Raw genomic sequence first — 26,194 nt, 5'->3', positions numbered from 1 at the left:
CCGCCTCCCCTACTTTTTAAAGATGATGGAAAAGAAGAACCACCAACCACGTTACTTTGGGTTCAGTACTACTTGGCACAACATTATGACAAAATTGGTCAGCCATCTATTGCTCTGGAATACATAAATACCGCTATTGAAAGTACACCTACATTGATAGAACTCTTTCTTGTGAAAGCTAAAATCTATAAGGTAAAAATCTACTCTCTTTTTTTCTTATGAGGTAATGAGACTTATACAAAATTTTTCTATATATTACAGATTCTGAATGCTATAACAACAATGACTGTTTGATTGCTCATAAACCATGGAATAACAAGTATAGTACATTTCTCAGTCTGATTACTTTTAGACTTGTCATGGTCATGCTAAGTGGATCTCTCATACCTGTGTATACACACATATATGGTTATTCATATTATATATTCTCATACATTTATTTCACATACACATCTGGTTATTTTCTTGGTTTTAAGTAGTAAGAGTATAGGTAATTGAAAGTAATTGTATGTGCTGTGAGATGTTTGTTTCTATTAACATTTGAGTATGGTCATATATATAAATATCTGATTAATAAAATAAACTTAATAAAAATAAACTAAAGATTCTACTGCGAATATTACATATTATCTCTTTTTCCTCCTTAGCTGTTAGGTCTTACATGAGAATGTCTAATCATGTTTTTGCACCATCTTAAAATAAAGGTGGCTTTTAATAAAAATAAAATTTAGTAATAAAAGTTCTTGGGAAAGAGACTGTAAACCAATAATTTACCAAAAATAATGAAATTAAGTAATGTTTTGAAAACACTTTCCAAGGCCAGGTATATTCATTGATGTTCATTGGTTTTGTGGCTTTGCCAAATGGACTAGTTAAGGTGAATTAGAATGAGGGTCTTTGTGGAATGTCCACTAATGATCCTCATCAGTAATGTGTCCATGGTTCCTTTGGGCAGAAATTTGGTCATCCCTCTGCCGTTTATGGCCTTTACGTTGAATTATGTTGTTCTCACTTAACGATTTCAAATATTTATTATTTTATTTAACAGTTATTTTTAAGTATTCACTATGTGCCAGGTACTGTTGTAGGCAATGAGATGATAGCAGTAGACAATATTGTTAAAACAAAATCTATACTATTAAAGAGCCTATATTTTACATGCCCAGGAAGGTATCAGAACTTATATTGTGGCAGCATTTATGCATCTACATTGACTAGGGTCTTAAGGGTCAGAAAAGTACCTTTCTTGGTTTTAGTCATTTATCAACAGGTGACTGATTACTTGTGTAGTCATTTTAGCATACTGACTGGTTTATTTTGCTTTTTGTATCCTGTAAGCATGCTGGGAATATTAAAGAAGCTGCGAGGTGGATGGATGAGGCCCAGGCCTTGGACACAGCAGACAGATTTATCAACTCTAAGTGTGCAAAATACATGCTAAAAGCCAATCTGATAAAAGAGGCTGAAGAAATGTGCTCAAAGTTTACAAGGGTTTGTATAGCTAATTCTTACTTATGAATAAATAGTTCATACTTGTATACCCTACTTTTCAAAATTTATTTCTGTTGTTTTTAATATCAAAATAGGATTTTAATTAAATCACTTTATCAGAAAAAATACTGAAATCAATATTAGTATAAAACATTCACTTTTTAGATGCCTGTACAATGGGTTTTTAAACTCTGATTTAAATTTTTATATTTATTTACTTTTAGAGACGGGGAAGGGAGGGAGGAACATCAATGTGCAAGAGAAACATCGATTGGTTGCTTTGTGCAAGAGAAACATCAGTTGGTTGCTTCTCACAAGTCCCCACCTGGGGACCTGGCCCACAACCCACGCATGTGCCCTGACTGGGAATCGAACTAATCGAACTGGTGACCTTTCAGTTCACAGGCCTGCACTCAGTTCACTGAGCCACACCAGCAGGGCTAACCTCTGGTTTATGTTGATAGATGTTCAGATCAATTTTTAGGGATGAAGGAAACTAATATTAATTGAGTACCTGCTATGTGCTAGCATTCTATTTCTTATGTTACTCTCCAACCCCAGTTAAGTAGATATTTTGATTAATTGTTTACAAAAGTACATGCTTTTTTAGTGGTTAGAAATATAACTTTAGTTTCTTTCACATATTAATTGTTTCCTCTTACTCTGTGAATGGGTTAAAAAACAAAATGATTTTGAAAGAATTCAAATCAATTGACCATCTTTTTCTTAAATTCTGTGGTAGAATAATGTATTTGGTGAGAAATGGTCTTGAATATGTGTGATTTTCACATAGGAAGGAACATCAGCAGTAGAGAATTTGAATGAAATGCAGTGCATGTGGTTCCAGACAGAATGTGCCCAGGCTTATAAGACAATGAATAAATTTGGCGAAGCACTTAAGAAATGTCATGAGATTGAGAGAGTAAGTACCCTGGACATACGAATTTCTCATATTACTCTGTTAAATGTTAAAGATGTTGGGCAAATCCTATTGTTTTTTTCTTTTTATAATTACAGTGATTTCTAAATATTAATATTTACGTTTTTTAGTTTTTGTAATTGAAATATAAACTACATTTTCTGAGAACTTCTTCATTGTCTACTCTTCCTGCAAGAATTCATGTAAAAATCTTTATGGAAAGTTTGTATCTTTCTTAGGTTTTCATTGATTTTTTTTAAATGTTTCTTTCAAATAATTGCTGTTTCTTTAGTAACATGTACAGAGTTCATTAAGTTGTCCTCCAAATCTGTTTGTTGTAGATTTGATTAGTGATGTCATATACCTTGATATTTATAAGATAGGAGCTTTGAAGCCATTTTACAATATTTCTGTAGCCTATGCAGTTCCTAATTTTTTGATAAATTCCTTGGTTTTTAGTCCTCTTTACTTTTGAGTCACTTTTCTGTTTCTCCCAAATAAAAATAGTTTATGTAATTTCATGCTTGTTAAGTAGAGAACCCACAGAGTTTAGTTGAATTGTGTTAGTTTCTGGTTGCTTGACCAACTTGCTAATTGATTTCTACCTACCAGCATTATCATTGCATAAGTTTCAGATTTGTAACATCAGAAAAATTACCAAATACTGCATATTATAATACTTTGCAAATCATTCTAAATATAAAAACAATGTTTTATGTGTAAATATACCATATTACATCATTGAGTATATTAATAAATTGGTTTGTCATGATAGCTTTATTTAAGTATGATTAAGGAAGAAATGAATGTATGTTTAAAGTATTATGTTTCCTTTTCATTTAACAAATAATTCAGTGACTTGTGTATGCCATATACTGTGCTGGCCAATTGTATTTACTTATTTGATATGCCAGGTATTTATATTGAATGATTGTAATTTTTTATTTTATTAATTTTTTTAATGCCTAGGACACAAATAATTCCAGGGCTGTGATTTTTGTAGTTTTCTTTGACATCACTATACTTTAGTATAATAAAAAAGTCAATTTTGTTAGCATTTTATAGAAATCACTGATGACCAGTTTGACTTTCATACATACTGTATGAGGAAGATTACCCTTAGATCATATGTGGACTTATTAAAACTAGAAGATGTACTTCGACAGCATCCGTTTTACTTCAAGGCAGCAAGAATTGCTATAGAAATCTATTTGAAGCTTCATGACAACCCCCTTACAGATGAGAATAAAGAACATGAAGCTGATACAGGTATAATATACAAAGATGTCTTATATTTTGCTATGGTGTGTGTGCATATATTTATGTTTTTGTGTAATATATATTTTTTCCTCAGCATTTTGTTAAGTATCTTGTGTGATGATAATGTAGTCAGCCGTTCACATCTGTGGGTTTTGCACCTGTGGATTCTGCATCTGTGGATTCAACCAACCATGGATTAAAAGTAATGGGGGGCAGATCCCAGAAAGTTTCAAATAGTGAAACATGAATTTGCCATAGGCCGAGCACTAAACTGAATCCATGCAAATGAAGTGATGTATAGTCACACCCTGCTGTAGCCTATATGCAAATATAGATTATATGCAAATATTCTGTTATATGAGGGACTTTAGCATCCATGGATTTTGGTATCTGGGGGAATCTTGGAACCAGTCCCCCTAGGATACTGAGGAATGACTATATACATGCTTAGAAAATGATGACAGCCATTTTGTGAATTTCTCTAAGAAACAAAAGAAAAATACTATTTACTTTATACTTTCAAAAGTTTAGTAAGAATTTAATTTGTAACCAGTCATTAACTTTTTAGAAGTTCAATTTCATGAGTGTTGTATTTAATAACGGGTTTACCCAATACTGTAATTGGCTAGTTCCAGTACTGTAAACTGCTAACTATATAATTAATGTTGGTGTTCTGCGTTGACAGTCAATATATCTAGTTATTATTCTTTTTAATAATTTATAATTAACTTACTAAAAGATGAATATTGCTTGAACATTAAAAGCCAGCTTGGAATTAAGCTAGTAAAATTGCCCAATGACTGACTTACCCTTTTATTTATTTATTTATTGGTAAATCTTCACCCAAGGATATATTTATTCATCTGAGAGATTGATCAATCAGTTTGCCTTCCATACACGTTCCAGCCGGGGATTGAACCCGCCACCTTTTGGTGTACAATATAGCACTTTAACCCAGCTGAGCCAGGGAAAGAGTTATCATTTGACCCGGGGTTTTGTTTGTTTTAAAGATTGTATTTATTTATTTTTAGAGAGAGGGGAAGGGAAGGAGAGAGGGAGAGAAACATCACTGTGTGGTTGCCTGTCACGCGCCACCTATTGGGGACCTGGCCTGCAACCCAGGCCTGTGACCTGACTGGGAATCAAACCAGCAACCCTTTGGTTCACAGGCCAGCGCTCAATCCACTGAGTCATTTGACCAGTTTTTAACGTCGTTTTTATAGCAGGGTGTCGGAGTACATAGGGAGAAATCTTCCTTAAATAATGATTTGGGAAAGAATCTCAGAATGAAAGTAATCTAGGCATGTAGAAGGATATGAATTAATTGTATATCCAAATATTTTGTGACTGATGGCAATAATGTTGCAGGAGTTGGGGCATAAAAAGTGTGTCTTTTTTTTTTTTCTTCAATCCTAAATTTATTCCTCTTGTGATGTTACGGTTGGTTGCTTTATTCATCCTTACTCCTGCTAAATGCCTTTGGATTTTTTTGTTGTTGTTAATTTGTTATTAAGTTTTACTTCCTGTTAGCCAAGAGCAGTTTAGAACTTTCTAAGGTCACACATTGAAATCCTTGTACAGATTTCCCTCGAATCTCACTACCTGTTACTGTTTCTACAAGTAGAAAGAAAATGCCAGTAAGATCCTACAGGACAGTTTCCAGTTGAAGCTGATAACTGAGATCCCCTGGCTTTATTTACCTTTTTGTTCATACTTCCTGTCTTCCTCCTCTTCCTCATATTGTACAAATAATACATAATTACCTCTAATTACACAGAGTTGAAACACTTCAGAAATGTACCTTGCAAATATGAAAATATCCTTTCGCTTTTCTTCTACCCAAAGCTTATCTCTTTTCAAAAGGTTATTCCTGTGAAAGGGTCAATTTCTTTGTACACAATTACAGTTTTCTGAGTTTTATGTGTACATATACTTTATACACACATACACACATTACATGCAGGGCGGTTCTTTGTAGTTGTTTGGTTTGCCTTTGTTTTCTTTAAGCACATAAATGGATGCTAACATACCCAGTGTTCTGCAACTTACACTTTTTTAATTTCATAGTATTGCTTCAAATCTGGGTGCAGCTTACTATCATCGTTAATCATTTTAATGGCTATATAGGAATCTATGGATTTCTTTTTCACCTTTACAGTGCTATAGTAAATGTCCTTGTACATCATTGTGCACATTGTTATTTAACATGGACTGTTAGAAGTATAAATCGCTGGGTCAAAGAGAATTTGAAATAGTGCCAGATTGCTTTCCATAAAAGGTTTTATCAGTTTTTATCACCAACAACACTGTATTGAGATTGTCTTTATTTTACTTTTTTGCTAAGACTGAAAATTATTCCATCCTTAGTTTTTTGTTATTTAGGGGGAACACCTAATTTATAATTCCTATATTTTTAAGAATAGAGCACCTGTGTATGTTTTCATGTGACTTTTAGGTTTCATTAGTGAATTGGCTGTTCATGTCTTTTGTCTTTTATTTTTAAACTTCTTGATTTGTATGAGTTCTGTACATGCCAAGAACTCTAGTCTTTGTGTACGTATTGCAAATATTTTCTTCATGTCATCTAGGTCTTAACCTATATTTATGGTGGGTATTTTTCATTTTGTAAAAGGTTTAGTTTTTATGAGATAAAAATTTTCTTAGTCTTTAATGGCTTCTGGGTCTTGCTTATAAGGGTTTTTCTACCTAAAAAATTTAAAATATATTTAATAAATTTCTTCTGTATTTTCTTACAATATTTGTTTTGTTATTTTTACATTTGACCTTTTAATCATCTGGAATTGATTTTTGTGTGTGGTGTGAAGTGGAGAGTGGTTTTTTTTTTTTAATCCCCTCATAGAATCATCAACACTATTTGACTAGGTTGTCATATTCCCTGATCATTTGAAATACCAACTTTATCATGAACTGAACTGTGACAAAGGAATGTGGTTTTTGTGGACATGGTGTCTGTGATTTCCAGCCTTTTCCCTCGAGACATTCCACATTTTCTCCCCCAAGGGATGTTGTTATTTCAGTGTTTTGAGTTTGAATTTACCCTTTGGCCATTCATTACTTCATCAACAAATAGTTTTCTGTGTGTTTTGGTGTGCTGCTAGGCCCTGAGAATTATAGAGATTACAAGTAAGACATAGTTCCTTTCACCAGGTCGCCCACAGTCCAAATCAGAAACAGGTATACACCAAGTTCTGTGACATGCAAAACATGGGGCTGGAGTGGGGGCAAAAGTAGGCTTACAGTAGGGAGTATGTGAAACAGTTTATTCCATTATTATTTAATAATTAATTGTATTACTTTCCATATCAACAACTGTAAACCTACTTTTGCCCCATCCTGTATATAAGGTATATTGGCAGCACAAAGTGGAGAAAATGCATAACTGTGTGACAAGGTTAGAGAAGGCATAACTAGGAGAAAGCTTTGTTCAGAGCCACAGGGATATGAAACAGCTTATCGTCTTCCTGCGGCAGTGAATAGGTTGATACTGCTGTGGGACTTGGGTGCTTTTGCATCTCTGTGGTTACAGCACAAGGGCTCTGTCTGGTCTCAAACATTTTTTGAAGAGGTTTCAGGGTTCGGTTTTTTTTTCCCCCTTTTTTTTAAGATTTTATTTATTTCTTTTTAGATGAGGGGCAGAGGAAGAAGAAAGAAAGGGAGAGAAACATTAATGTGTCACGCACCCCTTACTGGGGTCCTGGCCTGCAGTCCAGGGATGTGCCCTAATTGGGAATTGAACCTGCGACCCTTTGGTGTGCAGACCGGCACTCAGTTCACTGAGCCACGCCAGCCAGGGCAGGGCTTTCTATCAAATGCGGAATCATTAAAAGGCTAGCCACACATTGGTATATGAACATGTGTAATGTGATGTTTTATGGGAGATTATATGGGAATATTTAGTAATAATTGATCATTACTAATCTGTTTAACATGCTTATAATTTTATTAATTATAACTTATTGCCTATAGCAAACATGTCTGACAAAGAACTAAAGAAGCTACGTAATAAACAAAGAAGAGCTCAAAAGAAAGCCCAGATAGAAGAAGAGAAAAAAAATGCAGAAAAAGAAAAGCAGCAGAGAAATCAGAAAAAGAAGAAAGATGATGATGATGAGGAAATTGGAGGTCCAAAAGAAGAACTCATCCCTGAGAAACTGGCCAAGGTACTTGATACTAGTGTTTAGCATAATTGAGTGAAATTTCACGACCACCTGTTATCATTTTATATTTCCTTATTTACCAATTTGGTTATAGATTTTAAAGTGAAAAATCATTTTAAGTTTAGTCTTTTTTGTTGTTGTTTTGTTTTTATCACATTTCAGGTTTAAAACTTGAAATAATGATCCTGATCCAGACTAACCTGCTATTGGTGTAGTGAAAGTTTTGGCTTTTGAGTCATTCTGATCTGGGTCTGCATATCAGTTCTTATGCTTCACTGTGTGTCTTGGACACTGTGTGTAACCTCTCTGATGTTTTCTCATCTATAAAATAGGACGAGGAAAAGATCCCTACTAGGAAGAGATGTTAGGGCTAGAGAAAATATATGTGTAAAGAAGGTAGTGTCTGTCATAAGTGGTAAAATACATGTTTTTATATAGACACTTGTTAAAAAGTGAGTTCTTTAAGTGTATCTTTGACTTACCCATGTTATCAATTTACAGTATCTCTTTATTGGACTTTACTATTTAAACCTAACATCTTAAGATGAAATCAGGATGTTCATTGTCACATGAAACACCTGTGCAGTTTCTCTTCAGACTCTTGACATCCTCCTACTCCATGTAAAAATAATTGCATAATTTACTATGTTAAAGCAGTATAGTAATGATGACATTGCCTTAGGGTTCAGTTTCAGCTTTACTAGTCACTAAAAATTAAAAAAAACCATTGGATGCTTTATGACTAAGCAAAATTATAATACTTAACAGAGTTGGAAAACAGTTTTAGAATTATAGCAGAAAAGATAGACAGTACTATTTCATAGCATTATTGCTATTTAAGAACTGTAGAGAAATCTAGCTTGGATTTCACAATGATATATTGAAATCTTTTCACAAACAGTTGTGTATTTTCTAGGAAGAAAGATACTAGCTTTATTGTTTGGGGAGTTTATGGGAAGACTATCCGGGGAAGTGAGATAAGCACAGAAGATCGAGCTTCTCGGCCTCACCGAGAGCCGCCAGCCGTCCAGGGGTGAGGCCAGCGTCAGGCCCCTCTGTCTTTCTGGCTCGGCTTTCTCTGTTGCCGCCACTTTGCTGCCCTAGCTGACTCCCTGCCACCGTTACCCTGTCTCCCTGCTTCCTCTCTGCCCCAGGCCTCTTTCTTTAATGACTTTTTTCAGTGTAACTCTTTGTGTCTTGCATTATAGATTGTAAAGGAGGGGCTCTTTCTGGATCAAGCTCCCCCACAGAGCAGAATTCTATACTAGGCCTCCTTACAGGCTATTGGGCTTTCCTGTGTCAAGCCTGTAATGCCTACATCCGGGCCAGATGTCAAGTTGTAGTGTGATCTTTGGAGCTAGAGGAGTACAGAATCTCAGGACGAAATAACACAGAAAGTGCTTTATTTGAAAGAAGCCTAGTGGAAGACACCTAGTTTCATGGACTGCCCTTCAGTATAGACTGTTCTTACCTGTTAGGCACATAACACTCTCCTTTTCCTAGGATAACCATCTCCAAGATGCCCCTCATCTAATAGCATCCACATTTACCCATAGCCTCAATGTGGTGGCAAGGCCAAATGACAACAAGCAGTGGCATTGAAGGCCACTTTGAAAGCTACATGCCAAGTCTGGACCTATAATCTGTACTTGCTATTTTTGTGATCCTATATTTCAGCATTCTTACATGTGGTAATGGTAAGTTTAGTGTCTCCAGTTCAGGATAATATATATATAGCATGAATAAAAGCACTGCTAAGTAATTCCAGTTAAGAAGGAGAAAAGGAAAATAGGAAGAGGCTTGCTTAGTGAGTTTAATACTGAGTTAATGGAGTATAAAATGTGAAGCACCTTGGTGGACGCTGTGTGTGTTTCTCCAACTTAACACGAGCCAGTCATTGGTATTTATGAGTTTCCTCATGCACTGCCCATCCTGTGTCCCTCCTTGCCTTCTGTCCCATTCATTTCAGCTGGGTTTGGCCTCCCTTATCAAGGGTAATGAGTCTTTGGTATTCTGTCTGTATAGAGTTTAATAGTTTTCAACTTCTGTTGCTATGCTAGGGGTGTAGAGAGATACACCCCTATACAACATATTTTAACATGGATTAGATTTCAGGTTAGTGTATGAATTAATAAAATCAAAACTGCCCTTGCAAATGATGCCCTTGCATCAGTACAGTTCCATTCTACATTTATTTAAGGAAATACAAATCTTTATGGCAGGATTTTTGTTTGTTTATTTGTTTGAGACAAAAAGTATGCATAATAGTGGCAATTCCATCCATTACTCCACTCAGTGAACAGAGTACCCCAACTGAGTATGAGATGACTTCAGTTAATAGAATGTTTTTGTTGATTCAAATTCCCTATATTCCTTGTTTGCATTTTTTTAATAGCAGCCATATGTAAGTGACCTTCATTTCCGTCTATTCCCCTAGAGTCATGAAAAGATAAAGATGGGTACAGTATTTGTTTCCATTTCTTTACCTTTCCCTCGCAGATGTTTATCCACTGCATACCGCAAATTGTAACTCAGTAGAACTTAGAATTATGGAAACAAGAAGTAGAATATTTACTAATGTGTGAGAAGGGCATACTTACGAGGGCCCTTATTTCCTCCTTCATTGTCGTTGGTATCTGCAGCTATTAGAGTGGCAGTGCCATGTATTGATTCCTGGCTTAGAGCATGTAGCCTTCAGAACAGTGCAGCCCTGGCCCGTGTGACGGGGCAGAGCATTGTCCCGTTTACCAAAAGGCCATGGGTTCCATTCTGGGTCAGGGCACATGCCTGGATTGCGGATTTGTTCCCCAGTCCGGGTGTGTGTGGAAGGCAGCTGATGGATGCCGTTTCTCTCACGGTCTCTCTCCTTCCCTTTCCCTTTTTCTGAAATCAATAAGCATGTCCTTGGGTGAGGATTAAAATAATGATGATAATGCCAGCAGCTTTACATGCTGTATAAATCCCATAGATGGCACTTTATTGCATAACTTTTTCTTTTTAAATGCTGTGAAATAATCCCCTGGGCTAGTCTGTGTTGGCGAAACTGCGATTACTGTATGGCAGATGCATGTTGGGCAGGTAGGGCAAACCCATGTTCCGTGGAGGAGAAATTGCTACTGAAGGGAGGCAAATGCAGAGCCCAGATGTTCGGTGCCCTTCTGGTAACTGTGGTGGTGGTCTCCACCCCCCACCCCAGTCTACAGAGAAGAGTTTTGTCTCAGTTCTTAGATTACAAATGTAACAGCACAGTGCTGTAGTAAACATTATACTTGCCCAGTAATGATTACAAGTATGTGATTCGTGTGATATTTATATAATTATTAAAAGGTGGTAGAAGTCAGGTTCCATAAATACAAATCTTTTGAAAGGCCATCTCACCATTAATATGACATTTGAACAATACGGATTTCTATAGAATTTGTAGTGGAACAAAGCAAGGCAGAATGGATATTGCGCCTTTTTTTAATTAGCTTGATTGTATGCACTTTGCTTGAATTTAAAAAACAAAAACATGCACTCATTCTGTAATGTTCTCTACAGTTTTCTTCTTATCCCTCTAACCCTATTTCACATCTCCCCTCTGCCCTCTCCTTCAGTTATCTTACCTGTTTCTATTACTGTCTTTCTTTCCCTGGTTTTATTGTATCTTCTTCCTCACTTGTTGGATAGTTTCTATCCAGAGATAATGTAATCTCTCTAGTTAAAAACCAGTGAAGAGGTCTAGAGTTCAAAATCTCCCTTCTTTAGATTTTGGGAATTTAAAATACGACAATTGCTCCTGGGTGACGGGTAAGTGATTTTTACCAAAAAACAAGTGTTTTTTTTTTTTTTTTTTTTTAACAGAAAGAGTAACAATCACATCCTCCCCGAATTTTGCTTCCATTTGTGTAATATCTTTTATTTTTGTTAGGTTGAAACTCCATTGGAAGAAGCTATTAAATTTTTAACACCGTTGAAGAACTTGGTGAAGAACAAGATAGAAACGCATCTTTTTGCCTTTGAGATTTACTTTAGGAAAGGTAGGCAATTAGGATATAGTGGCCCTGACAAAATCGATCACTGTATTTCCTAGATATAGTCTCCCAACTCCAATAGCCTCACTACTGTAGGATTTTTTTTTTGGCAAATGCCAATTCAGCTTCCTCACAGAAATGCCTGCTATGCACAAAATGGTGGAGAGCTACAATGATACAGTTATCTCTTCTAGGACATTAAAATCAACAATACATATACATGCATAACTAGGGTCAGGGTCAGATAGAGTAACTACCATATGCGTGTGTGGATAAAATTAGTTAAAGCATGTAGAGCTTAGAATAGTGTTTGGTACACAGTAAGTATTAATAACTGTAAGCTATTATTAGCTGTTGTTAAAAATAGATGATGTGATGCTTGAGATGCAGCTTCAAGGATGGATCATATTTCTAAAAAAAGATGCAGAGAAGGGAAGAGGTTTAGTTAAGAAAATACAAGTGTGTGTAGGTAATGTTGAGGTTGGCTCAGGCCCAGGTAAAATATAAATGAAGGCTCTTGGCTGCCAAGTCTAGAATGCTCAGACTCAGTAGAAGTAGATGCTAAGAAGATTTTATGGTGTCAGCCAAGTGGTCCGTTGGGGGAAAAAAGTTTATCATTAAGGTGATGCATACTAAAGGGAAGAAAAATTGATTAGTAAGATCTGGTGGAGGGTTGTGCTCCAAATAGTATAACTGTCCTACTGAAAGAGATTGAATAAAATGGTACCTCTATAGAGTATTCATTAAAAATCATGTTTACCAAAAGTAATTTATAATGTTGGGAAAAGGTTGCCATATAACATTGTTTGAAAATAGGATGTAAAACTATAGCTTGATTTTCATTTTAACGAGATACTTAGATGTGTATGTAAAATAGAAAAGTGGCCAGGAAGAAATAGATCAGAAGGAAACAGATTACCTCTTGGTGGAATTTGAATAACTAAATGTTTTCTACTAAATTTTCTATTTTCCACAATGATTGTGGTATAATTTGGAAAAATAAGTTTAATAAATAGTCCAGTAATTTTAAACTGTTAACAGTTACTACAACTTACTTTTTGACAAATACGTTTATTTAAAATACAAAATGCAAAAAGTGCTTAAAGTGAAGAAGGGAGATCCACTTTCTCAGCTTCTCGGCTGGGTGCTCACCTCTGAAGGGCCCGCCCCGCATTGGCAGCCCACTGCAGCAGAGTGAAATGGGTCATGTCAAGGGCATGGCCATGCTTTTATCTTTCTGAGTGTTGGGGGTAAGGGAAAAGGCAGTGTCGGAGAAGCCTGGGGTTTTGAATTTTGGTATTTGGAAAATGGTACCAAATTAGGGAAGCATTAACAAAAAGATGTAGTCACTGATGACAAAGTGCAGTGGGTGTTCTGGTGGAAATCGCCATGTGACAGGTGGAAGCACTCCTGAAGCTTGGGACCAAAGGGTTGGGGGTGGGGGAGTGGACAGCAGGGAGAGAGTGTAGAGCATTGCTGAAAACTCGACCTCTTGCGGGGGAAGAGGAGCTAGGGACTGACAGGAGAGGAAGAGTCAGAAGGCAAACCAAGACACATGGCAGGAACCAGAAGAATGGAGATTGTTACAGGTCTATAAACAATGAAGGTTTTTTAGGAAAATCCCTTTATTTTGATTAAAGGAGTTTAGGAAATAAAATGGCGTCAGACTTGTTTGCTTATATGGCGTTAGTTAAAATATTGTTGAATGCTATCTAAATTTTTTATACTTCATGAAACCGTTTTTCTTCTAAGAACGTTGTGTGGAAAATAGCTGCTAATTTGCTAATCTGAGGAAATCATTTGCTTCAGTCATATGTTTTGTAGTTCAGATATGATTGATTCTAAATTAGTTTTTCTATTTGTAAGGTCTTAGTCCTCCAAAGGAGGTCATCTTATTTTATCAAATGACAAAATATATATCTTACTTTTTCTTTTTATAGAAAAGTTTCTTTTGATGCTACAATCAGTAAAGAGGGCATTTGCTATTGATTCTAGTCATCCCTGGCTTCATGAGTGTATGATTCGACTCTTTAGTACTGGTATGTTTTTGTTTTCCATTTCTTAAGTATTTGATTACAGTAGTTGATAGTGACTGTATTAAGTGATCTGTACAAATTTATCATCATAAACTCAATCCTCTTAAAGCTATTGCATATTAAATTAGCTGAGGAAAAAAGCAGGGATCTTGTCTTTGTGTTGAAGGTCTTTAATTTTTACGGCTAGAAATGTTACCTAATTTTGACATAGAATTGCTCAGTCCAGATATTTGAGAATCACCTTTGTTTCTGTTTCTAAAAGGTTACATGGAAGCTAAAATTTTGAACTATATTTTATTATGGTAAGCTTCTTAGTCAGTTCTAACATTGAAGAATATCTTTGAAATTGGTTATTTCCCTGTTTATCTGTCTTTAGCATAATTCTTTGAGTCAAAATTTTTGTTGCTAAACACAGGTTAAAAGGAGCATTAAAACAATCATTATACTTTTCAAATATTTTGACAAGATTCCATACATTAGTTTTAATGTGAAGTAGAACTACAGAATTTTAGAGAATTTAAGTTGGAATTTTATGCTAATTATTTCTCGTTTTATAATTGAGAAATTCGGGGCCCTTAAAGATTACGCTGCTTATTCAAGGTAACCTAGGTAATTAGTATTGAGGCAGGGGTGAGAGCCCAGGTCTTCATACTGTTCTCTATGCTACAAGAACTTTAAATTGAGATACAGTGTTCCTGTAGTCAAGCAGTTTTGTTATTTTGATTTTTAAGTGACTGGAGAAGGAAAAATGGAATTTTTATTAGAACAACCTGCAAAATTTAGAAATACTATTTAAATTAATTATTTCATTGCTGAATACTCAGGCACATGTAAGGTCATATATTATATAAAAATGAGATTAAACCAGGCATCCCAATCATTGTTTTGAAAATTCCTCAATTGTCCCAATTAAGAACACTGTTTTGTCTTCTAAGAAAAAATAAAGCCTTATTCAAATTATACTTAATGCTTGTCAAAGAAATGATTCCTGTTACAGAAACTGAATCATAGAAATGTTTTTCCTCAGTCTTTTAAATTCAGAAAGTAATTAATATCACTACATTACACAAAATACAAGGAGTTGCTGTATTTAGAGAAAATAAGGGGGTTTTTTTATTCTCGTATTCAAAAAAACTTTGAAAGCATGAATCAGAAAATTAAGGCTAGAAATAATAGTTTTAATCCATTCTCAGGAGGGATTGCATGTAAACTATTTTCAAAAGTAACATACACTCTATTTTTATACGATCAATTCTTTCTTGAAAGGTAGTAAAGTAATACATATAAATGCTATGGAGTTAGAGTCTTTTTTGAAATATGAATTAAAAGTGGCATTTCTAAATGTATTTGCTTCTAATGAGTGGGTAGACTGATGAACAAATGATTATTTTCTTGGAACAATTGTTTCAGAAAATTCAAATGCATGTTAGCTATTCCCATTTCTCCACATGTTCAGCTGCCATTGTCAGAAAGAGATTTACAAGGAGATCCTTATTTTGACTAAATTTAAGTAGTGAAAGCAGTTATAATTTGTATTCATAAAGATGCATTGTCGTCAAAAAGCCTTCAAGAAATTGGGTAGACTGCTTAATAGCTTTGTTAAGAACATGCATGTTCTTAAGGAGAGACACAAAATTGGGGCATGTTTGTTATTCCCCACAGGATTCCTTTCATAGGACAGTACAGTCCATGATAGCAGTAAAACTAAATTTTTTAACCAGTAGCTTGTGTATTTGAACCACCCAATTCTATAGAATGATAGAAGAAATATTGTATGATCAACATAGGACATACCAATCAATTATTCAGTTACTAATTATGTCTAGAATATTTTACTTGATATTTACTACACAACTATTCAGTGATTTTAAACTTAGGGTAGTGATCTAGTGTTGAGACAATGAAAGCAATTTAGTGGGCCATTACCAGCATTTCAAACCCTAAAATAAAAATAGAGTCGAAAATACCAGCACGTGTTGCACAAAGTAAGGATCAGTATTTTGTGAAATTTAAGCTTCACATAATTTAAGTATATAGGATACATATTCATCAGGGTACAAATACGTGGTTGTAGGCAAAGTTCGAAAGCTACACCATAGTTCCTAACCAAAGGAAAATTTATGTGTTCAATCTATGACAACATAATAGCTCAACTTTATTGAATATCTATTATATAACTAGCTCTTTCAAATTTAGCCTTTCTTACTGTGATCCTTCTGTGTTGGATATTGCCTCGATTTTATAGATTAGGAAATAGGTTCAGAGAGGTTATGATTTGTCCAAACCTAGATCTATACCCAGGTCTGTCTGGCTCAAAGATCCAGACTGTCTCTCTATGCCAAAATAATACAGGCATACCTTGTATTATTGTGGTTTGCTTTATTGTACTTTGCAGATACTGTGGCTTTTTACAAACTAAAGAAAGGTTTGTGGCAACCCTGTGTTGAGCATGTTTTTTCAATTGGCTCATGTGATGGTTAGCAATTTTTAGCAATAAAATATTTTTAAAATGAATTATGTACTTTTCTTTTTTTTAGACATAATGTTGTTGCACAGTTACTAGACTGCAGTATAGTATAAACATAATTTTTATATGTACTGAAAACCAAAAAATGTGTGACTTCCTTGATTGTGATAGTCGCTTTACTGTGGTAGTCTGGAACCGACCCTGGATATCTCTGAGGTCTGCCTGCAGTGCAACAGCATGACTAGGATGCAGTCCAGAGAGGTGTCCACAGAGGTGGGGGTCAGCTTTCTGTCTCCACATCCCAAGATCTGGGGACATGATGGCTGCAGCATCTGCACTACAGGATAATACTTCGGTGCTCCTTTGGAGTTGATTATGTATGCAGTGATAGCTTAGTTCACGTAGCCCCTGAAAATAAAGGTTAATGAAGCCATCTGTGTTTTCTTATAATATCGATAAGTTTGTAATGCCCTACTTGGGTGTAGAAGAAGATGGAGATGGTGAGGAAAACTCTGTTGTCTGCAGCACTGCTTTTTACTGTGTGTGACATGATTTCCCAGGTAGGTGTTACCGAGCTCCTGCTTTGCAGACTCCCTTTAAAGTTGGTGGGGCAATGCCCAGGAGTTAATGAAAAGGCTGTGGAACTACATCTTTTGCCATCTGTTTTGCTTTCTGTTCTTTTCAGAAAATGAATCATCTGTCAAAGAAATGTCTTTGCCTTTAGAAAGCTATTAGACACATTTAAATTGAAATTCTCAATATAGGGAAGCTCTTTCAGTGTTGAATGATCAGTAGATTTGTCTGGTATTTGTATATAATTGCTTTGTCTCATTGGCCTCATCCAGTAGATAATTTTAGCTCCTACAAACTTCATCAGACTCTCTAACTGCTAATGGGGTTTGTTTTTTCATGTGTTCAGCAGTGGGTGAAAGTAAAGATTTACCTGAAACAGTTAGAACAGTATTAAAACAAGAAATGAATCGTCTTTTTGGAGCAACGAATCCAAAGAATTTTAATGAGACTTTTCTGAAAAGGAACTCTGATTCATTGCCACACAGATTATCAGGTAATCACTTTATTTTGTCCTTAGCCACCTAACACAATATCATTTTTTATTTTAATGGGTCAATGACAATGTCACACATTTTTTTGCATGGAAGAGGTAGAGTTATATATCACACATTAATCCATGAAAACGGGCAGCTTAAATATGCTTCCTATACAATTTTCAATTTCTTAGACAAAATTATTTCTGTGAATCAAGGTCAGTAGTATCTCCTGGTACAGCAAAGGCTTTACAAAAAAAGCACGTATCACTGAATTTAGCAGTGTGTTACATACGATGAAGGAATAGCTTTCTGTTTCTTTCTCCCATCACCGTGCTCTTAAAATTCACTTGGAAGTGACTATCGTCTTTCTTGTCTCATGTTTGCATAAGATTGCACACATGACAGTGCCGAACAGCCGAAAGGTCTGTCACGGGCAGGAGTCACCCGTCAAGAGTCCGCGCTGCTGAGGTTGGGGCCTGACGGGGAGCGCGTGTGGTGGATTCGTGGGCGCTTTGTGGTGCCGGGCTAAGAACCCCAGCGGCTCTGCCTGCCTCTGCGGCGCTCTGATTTCCGGCTTCCGGCCCTCGCCGTCGAGGCTGGGCGCTCCCTTAAACCCCAAATTATGCTCGATTTAGAAAGGAAACTATCCATGGTTCTGACATACAAAGACAGATACTAGAATATTTGCATTTCTTCATAGTCTCTCTTTCCCCAGTCATTCTCCTAGTTTGGAAAGTTAGGCTATTTCTGTTGTGCTCTATCAGAATTAAAAAAACAACAACAACAAAAACCTGTTTCAAATGTCTGTTTTCATTTTTTTCTAATAAAATGTCACACTCCAGGTGCACATATATCTAGCATTTTATATTTGAATGGATGGAGGATAAGGCACTGGTTTCACCTTGAAATAAAACATTTTCTTTTTCCTTCTCATTTAGCTGCCAAAATGGTATATTATTTAGATCCTTCTAGTCAGAAGCGAGCTATAGAGTTGGCAACAACACTTGATGAATCCCTCACTAACAGAAATCTCCAGGTAAAGAGTTTTTCACACCTTCTCTATACAAGTTCCTGATTGCTATTTGTTCCTCTTTCCATCAAAAGAACAACTGACAAATAATATTTTTTGTTATTTATTCATATTATTCTTTAAACCATCATGAAGCCTCGTCAGAAACCTAACCTTATCTTACATTTATCTAGGATTGTGTGTTTGTGCACACATGCATAGTTGCGTGCTTGGCATTTAATAACTGGTTTTATATTTGTTGTTCACAATGATTTTTTTTAGAAATATGTTTTAGGCCCTGACTGGTGTGGCTCAGTGGGTTGGGCCTTGGCCCACAAACCCAAAGGTTGTGGGTTCAATCCCGATCAGGGCCCACACTTGGGCTGCAGGCCAGGTTCCATGTTGGGGGTGTGCAAGAGGCAGATGATTAATGTTTCTCTCATATATTGATGTTTCTCTCCCTCTCTTTCTTCCTCCCTTCCCCTCTCTCTGAAAATAAAAAAAAAAATTTTTAATTTGTTTTAATAAAATCATATATACATTTCATGGTTAATGGATTTCAATTCATATCTTACATGAACAAGCAGTGGTCTCAGCAAAGATTCTGACATTTAAGGTGTATTTACCACAGGTAGAATTTAGATACTCTTTTTTCCCGCCCCGCCCCCCCCAAATATTTTATTTATTTATTTTAGAGGGCAAAGGAGGAGAGAGGGAGAAACATCAGTGTGTGGTTGCCTCTCGTGCGCCTCCTACTGTGGACCTGACCTGGCCTGCAACCCAGGCCTGTGCTGACTGAGCCATATCAGCCAGGGCTACGTACTCATTTTATAGCTTGTAATATAGCAAGATTAAATAGAGTGAAAGATGGTATGGATCGTTAGAGTCATCTTAGAGTCAGATGCGCTGCCATTGCATCACGAGGTCTGGGAAGTTAGAGTCATCTTGACATGCCAAGGTTGCAAGTTTGATCCCTGGTCAGGGCACATAATGAGTCAACCAGTGAACGCATATTTAAGTGGAACAACAATTTGTTACTCCTCCCTCTCCCTTCCTCTCTCTCTAAAATACCAATAAATTTTAAAAAAAAAATTTAAACCTTAAAAAGATAATACGGGTATGTTGCAAAATACAGATTCTAGTTTAGACTAAAAGCAAAGGACAGCTACCTTGTGTGATGATCAGCTAGATTAAAAAAAGCACTTGATGAAAGAGAGTCAAGTATTTTCCTTTAATAGCAAATGAAGGAAATACCTTCAAGGAAAAAATCAGACTCGTTGGTTGCTAATTAATGAAACATTTAGATCAGAACCTTGCTAGATAGAGAGTGTGTAGGATATTATATATCTGGAAGCTATGTAGTGCTTTCCAGGTAAAAAGATGAAGAAAGAAAACATGAAAAGTGCTAGTCAACATGAATCATTTAGAAATATAAGAAGCATATGTACTTAAGGGTTTGATTGGAAGAAATACCAATTTTTAAGAAGGCCTCTCTCTCTCTTTTTTTTTTTTTTTCCTGCATATATGCCCTTTGTGTTTAAGGCTGTCCTGCTTAGTTATTGGACATATCTTCAGGTTCTCTTTAGTTTGAATATTTAAGTGCAGTAATCGACATTGACATGTAAATTTTGACATTTATATACAGGGCCAGGCTAGGCTGAGGCAAGGCTGTCACCTGGGACCCAGCACTTGCTTAAAGTGAGCGTCTCACTAAATGTAGTGCCCTTGCACCTTGCTTGCCCAACCTTAGTCCTGGCCCTGCTTAAACACTCATCCTTTGTATAAACCCTGCAGTTGGGAAGAAACTAATGGATTACGTATGTGGGGGTAAATGCTTTTATCTTATGTACATTGGCCTATTATTTCAGAAATCTGTTGATAATAAAATGTCGAATCCAGAGTAATAACTTTTCTTTTGGACAAGCTATAACATGACCTTTTTTCTTTCTTTAGACATGTATGGAGGTATTAGAAGCCTTGCGTGATGGTAGCCTAGGAGACTGTAAAGAAGCTGCTGAAGTTTATAGAGCAAATTGTCATAAGCTTTTCCCTTATGCTTTGGCTTTTATGCCTCCTGGATACGAAGAGGATATGAAGATCACAGTTAATGGAGATAGTTCTGCAGAAACTGAAGAACTGGCCAATGAAATTTGAACATCATTAAACAAGCAAATGGATTGACTTTGGACCATATCTAGTATATAATATTTTTGTCACGCACCTGCTGCATTGCTCTGACTTACACAGAATGAGAAGAGTAAATGTTTTTGCCTTCAAATAGTGTTTTACGTTTTTATCCTGCTGAAAAAGTATGTATAAAATACCTAACATATTACAGGATATAGGTTCAGTTTCTTAAAAAATTAAAAGCTGCTAAAATTGAGGGGTTAAAAAAAGATACCTATCCTCTTCCTACCTACCCACCCATGTTTTTAAACTAATTTATATAAAATCTGGAGGCTGTTACAGCTAACAAAGCAGGTGTGTGGCAGAAATATTACTTTAAATTTGTCTTGTGAGATTTTACTATATCTCAGACAGCATAAATGCTGTTTTAGCACTGGATTCTTTCACTGAGCACAAAGAGTTGTTGGGGCTTTAGCATCTGACTGGTTTTGTTGCGGGGTTGATTCTGGCCATAGGAAGTATGCAAATGTGAATCACTATTTACAGAGAAACCTACAACAGATGCTTGATGTTGTAGAAGCTGGGACATATAGATACCAAGCAGAATTCTAAGAAACCTAGAGGGTGTTCAATTACGCTGTGTTTTCAAAATTCACTGTACATGATCAGTTTGGTGTTCTTGTACCACAGTTTTTAACTGAAGGAACCAGTTGGAACAATCTCAATTTTAACTTAAACTTGAAGAACTAAAATAACAATGCAATCCTTTCAGCATTGTTTTGGCCAAACTTGTTAAAACTGTAATGCAAGAACCAAATGCACTGTGATGTGGCACCAACTAATTAGCAAGCATGAATTTTTTTTCACCACAGAGTGAAAAAAGGAAACCTACCATGGCTTGAAGTTAAAGAGCAGAACTCCTGACTACCATTCTATGACTGATCAAGAGACTAATAGTTAAAAACCTCAGCAGGCCTTGTTCACGATATGCAGAAAAAAGTGCTGCAGTTTAGATACCTCTGGAATTTTTCCACAGTGTCACAGGTTTGTAATACTTGAAGCCCTACATTTCTAAGAATATATTTCTTGCTCAGTTGTTTCAGGCAAGCCCAAGACTTTGTAATTTTTAAAGGGCCCAAGATTTTTTTTTTTTCAAATAACAGACCAGCTTCTTTTTCCTGCAGTTACAGATGTAATTTCCTTTTTGTTGTCAAACATGAGGTACCAAATATGATGCAATAAATTGTTTTGAAAAACAGTTGTGTGAATATTTCAACTAATCTGTGTTGGGCTTCTGTGAAAATACACAGGTGGAAACAGAGGTGCAAGCCAGAGGTGGCGTAGCGTGCTGGAGGGCCAGTGCAGGCGGGCCCTGCCGAGCGGTCTGGCGCTGGGGTCAGGGAGTTCGCAGTGCAGGCGCAGGGCTGCTGCGGCTCGAAGCCGTCGCTGCGGCTGGGATGGCAGGTACTATGAACTTAAAGTCATGATTTGAAAGGAAAACAGAACTGCTTTTTTGATGAAGATGAGCCTTACCATGTTAAACCTACACAATGAGAACTAGCCTCTTGCTCAAGGTTCTTACTGTATTTTGCAAGACCTGAGCAAGTAAGATCAGTAAAATAAATCAGTTGTATATATAATTAACCTTTCTGTGGTACTTTATGGAAAGTATATTCTAAAGGGAATTTTCAGGAGACCTGATCCTTTCACTGAGTGGACAGTTTTGCTAAACTCAGCCTTTCGTAGTACATTCCTGCATCCACATCCCAGTCTAGCAGTTCAGTGACGTAAAGAAAAGTACAAATTGAACTCCAGTGCTTTGTTATATTTTATTAACTGGCCCTGTCTCAGGAACATCTTAACAGATGGAAAAACAAAAAACCCAACTTTTTTTTCAACTTTTATGAGTGGCAACTGAAGTTCTTGCTGCTGGGAAAGAACACTAGTGCTACCTCTGCCGTGGACGAGGTGTTCGGAGGAGGCACCGGCCATACGATCGGGGGGCGTGTGTGAATTATGTTGGAACGCTACTGTATATTGAAATGAAATTCATATGTTTGTCTTGACAATGTTCAAATGATGTAGATTGTCTTAGAGTGAATATCATAAGTACTCAGAACTCTCGATGCATATGCCACCGTGAGGAGCTAAATTCCTACATCTGTTGTATTCCAACCCGATTTTACTGGAACAATTGAATAAATATTTTATTTTCTTTCAGGTTTACTTGATAGTGGATACATTGTCTGGTGTCAGGGGACCTTGACAGGGTCCGTTTTACGTCCAGACATCACCCCCTTAACACACTGTACTGTACCTCTGTGCCCTGAGTAGTATCACCTGGGTCACCTCACATTTGCCTCATTCACTCTATTAATTCCAAACGATGCTGTGGGGGGGAAACAGGGTTAGAGAAACAAGTGGAAATGAAAATGCAGTGATGTTGTAATCTAAACAAGTGCCTTATGTTTATTGCTAAGAAAACTGGTGTTACCAACCCTTTTGAGAAGAAAGGGTCCCTTGACCTGTATTAACATAGGAAAGTAAAGTTTTCTGTTTTTCTTCGTATTTACTACTTTTGTCATTTCTCATTGAAAAATTAAAACCTGACTAGGTTAGTTTGCTCAATTTTAATTTAGATAGTTGAATCATACATTTTCAACCCTTTTTCTGTATCTATTTATTATGCACAAGAATAAAGTGTGATCTTGAATAGCATGACTAAAAGTAGTCCCGGAATTAGTGACTAGCTTTTCCGTGGGTTTTATCAGGCCCTCGTTCCTCACCGTGTTGTGTGTCCACCATGGTGTGTTGCTGTTAAGAGTTGTGAAATGGAAGCTGTGATTATAAAAGACCAGGGATGTATGTTCTAGATTCAGGTAGGTTCTGACCAATTCAGGGACGTCTCTCTTCTGCACAATTTCTAGGGAATATTTTAGTTGCCATGTGTAGCATCTGTTCAGAAAACGGTAACAAGTGAAGTGTTGGATTTTCTTACAAGAAACATGTATATCTGTCTTAGTGATTACCAGCCTTAAATTTTGAAACTACTCAAGAGAGTTCCTAGAAAAACTTACCTTTCAGGCTACAGACAGGATTTCTTGATACCACTCTGCTAGCATCTAAGCTTCACGGAATCCACTGCCAAGACAGAGTCCTATGAAATGGCACTGTTGCACCATAGGGAGCCTTCAGTTTTGTTTGAAAAACCTTAAGTTTTTGATGGTGGAAATCTCATGACTTGGTAGCGATAAAGCATTTTGGAAGAGATTCTTTATGAACTGCACTTTTCACCTCTCAGTGTGTGACTCGCAGAATGGATGTGAAGAGAAGCATTGGCAGTGCGCAGGCGGTTCTGGCGAGAGGAGCGCCCCAGCTGGGAGGACGTGGCGTGCTCTGGCTTGTGCAGCCTGCGTAACACTGCTGCCTCCATGGAGGGACAGACTCCCTCTTGTGATGACAGTAACGGGCAGAAGGAAAGGGTATGTTGTAGGAAAGAGGGTCTAAAGGTTTCCCGCCTCTCAGTTTATCCAGTTGCCTTTGAAGTAATGCCATCTTGGGATTGTAGCAAGAAAAAAGAAAAAAAGATGGCACTATTTAAATTAGAACGTTACTAAATTGTTGACTATAGACAAGCTTCACAGCTCAATCTTTAGGGATCTCTATAGAGTTCTGTGTGCCAAAAACAATATAGACTTTGTTTCAAGTCTGCTTGTAGCAAAAGTAAAGTTGATAAGTTGGCGCTCTAACAAGACTAGGGTACTTCTTACATTTTTTATATCAGACTTTTCTTTGTGTCTACTTGAAGGGTCTGTTACTTCAAACAAGTGTATATATGTCTTCCTAATTGAAAACAAATCAATGGTGATGAATAATGATGGAAACTTTTTAATCTGTTGTTCAAAGATTTTTGCTGTTGCCGAATCTTTGACTTGGCCTCAATAAATACAAATTATCTTATCCTTTAGAAACAATGTAGGAGTGAAGAGATTTTTGGAATATGTTCTGGACCCCATGGTTTGCTTTGAGCCAATAATTCCATTTGCCTAATTACCTGTGCTTTGTATAACAAACAAGAAACCTCTCTCCATGCCATTCTGTGGCTGTCTTTCCAATCAACAATTGTTTCCTAACTGGGCTTTTATAAAGTTGCCACTAGTTAACTTTTTAAGTTTATTGGGTCCATTGTCTAGTGCTTGATGTCTCATTGCAAGGGGAGTAGGAACTGGGTTTTCTACAGTGTTCTTCCGAAACTCTGGTGTTCCTTCTTTAATAATGAATAAATTAGCTACCACCTCTCATCTTTCTTTTGAACTACTTTTTTTCCCTTCAAGTAATCATACTACTGGTTGATTGATTTAAAAATGAAAAGAATAATAACAGACCTGTCTCCCAGATTTAAGTTCTGAACTGTGCAATGCTAAGTACTAATTCTTCCCTTTATTAGCAGTAAAAAAAAAAGTTACTATGCATTAATAACACTAGTAGAAGTATTCAGAAACACAGTGGGCTAGCATTGTTAACACTGCTTACATTATTTGCTCAGATGTTCATTGAAAAGGACCGAAGAATAAACCAACTACTTCACTTGTTATTTTTTAATAACTTAAAATTTTATTTCAAGAGCCTACTTGTTATTTCAAGCATTCAATTTCACAGCATTTTTCTGAGAAATGTCTGATTGCAATATGAAGTTAAATGATTAATGCTTTGGTTCAGACTCGTAAATCCATTTCTATTGTGATGTATGAAATCTTCAGGATTTACACTGGGTGCATTTTAGTATAAAGGTATAGTGACTAGGAAAATACATAGTAGATACTCAAATTCCTGTTAAATTTGCTGTAAATATTAATATTGCTCTACAGATTGTAGAAAATAGCAATAAAGTACTATTAACTTCCAGGTCACCTGCAAAGGCTCACAAATTTTTTTTTCCCTTACCGGTTGATTTGAAGTAGTCCCGTTCATCTTCCCTGTGTCCCTCTTTGTTGGTTTTCAGGAATTTCCTCAAAATACCACAGGTCCATTCTGTTTTATGTTGAATGCATTTCTCGCATCTAATTTTTTGGGGGGGCGGAGGGGTTCCCTCCTGTAGGCCATCAGGAACGGTTGTGACTGGCCTTGTAGGAAGTAGATGACTGGAAGACCATCCTTGAACGTTTGTCAGTTACCTGTCTTGGCATTAGTTGGCAGTGAATCTATTCATCCTCCATGTCTTTAGCAGCCAACCCACTCACCTAACATGTCCAGTGGAGTCAAGTTACTACAAAGATTGTCCTCAGTAATAGTTTTTCATCTTTCTGATAGTATGAGACTGGTACACACCAGCTACCTGGAGGGCTCTGCTTTCTACAGCCTAGTATCCACTTTTAATGACAAGAAAGGAAGTACCAGGTAGGGACCTGCAACGGTTATTTCCAGACACGACCTACAAGCCAGCGTTCATCACAACTAATGGCTATACTTCACCGTTGATCTTCTCTATTTAAGAAAGACTACTGAAGCCCTTAAAGTCATAAACGTAACCCTAGTTGTGTATTAGAAGCCCCGGGGAACTGTTCAAATAATACACAAACCTCAATGCCCAGGCTCACCTGCAAAGATTCTGATTTAAATGATCTGGAGTCAGGCCTGGGTATTGG

The 26,194-nt window shown here is 36.6% G+C and overlaps 1 protein-coding gene across 3 annotated transcripts in view; it reads left to right on the top strand.

Annotated features, from left to right (window-relative positions):
• Positions 1 to 23,000, top strand: part of NAA15 (N-alpha-acetyltransferase 15, NatA auxiliary subunit) — a 64,667-nt gene extending 41,667 nt beyond the window's left edge. For 2 of the 3 annotated variants that reach the window (XM_054563059.1, XM_054563041.1), the window contains exons 11-20: positions 23 to 192; positions 1,339 to 1,491; positions 2,285 to 2,413; positions 3,466 to 3,679; positions 7,658 to 7,851; positions 11,759 to 11,867; positions 13,802 to 13,900; positions 17,284 to 17,430; positions 18,352 to 18,449; positions 20,376 to 23,000. In XM_054563059.1, coding sequence (XP_054419034.1) covers positions 23 to 192; positions 1,339 to 1,491; positions 2,285 to 2,413; positions 3,466 to 3,679; positions 7,658 to 7,851; positions 11,759 to 11,867; positions 13,802 to 13,900; positions 17,284 to 17,430; positions 18,352 to 18,449; positions 20,376 to 20,576 — 1,514 coding nt within the window. In that variant the 3' untranslated portion in view covers positions 20,577 to 23,000. The remainder of the gene's footprint in view (positions 1 to 22; positions 193 to 1,338; positions 1,492 to 2,284; positions 2,414 to 3,465; positions 3,680 to 7,657; positions 7,852 to 11,758; positions 11,868 to 13,801; positions 13,901 to 17,283; positions 17,431 to 18,351; positions 18,450 to 20,375) is intronic. The other variant, XM_054563050.1, reaches the window with a different exon arrangement.
• The last annotated feature ends 3,194 nt before the right edge of the window (positions 23,001 to 26,194 follow it).

Source organism: Pteronotus mesoamericanus, unplaced genomic scaffold, assembly GCF_021234165.1.
Source record: "Pteronotus mesoamericanus isolate MK-2021 breed Mesoamerican mustached bat unplaced genomic scaffold, CSHL_Meso_final contig_163, whole genome shotgun sequence".
In the NCBI taxonomy this organism is placed as follows: domain Eukaryota; kingdom Metazoa; phylum Chordata; class Mammalia; order Chiroptera; family Mormoopidae; genus Pteronotus; species Pteronotus mesoamericanus.
This window is presented reverse-complemented; position numbering and strand designations above follow the sequence as displayed.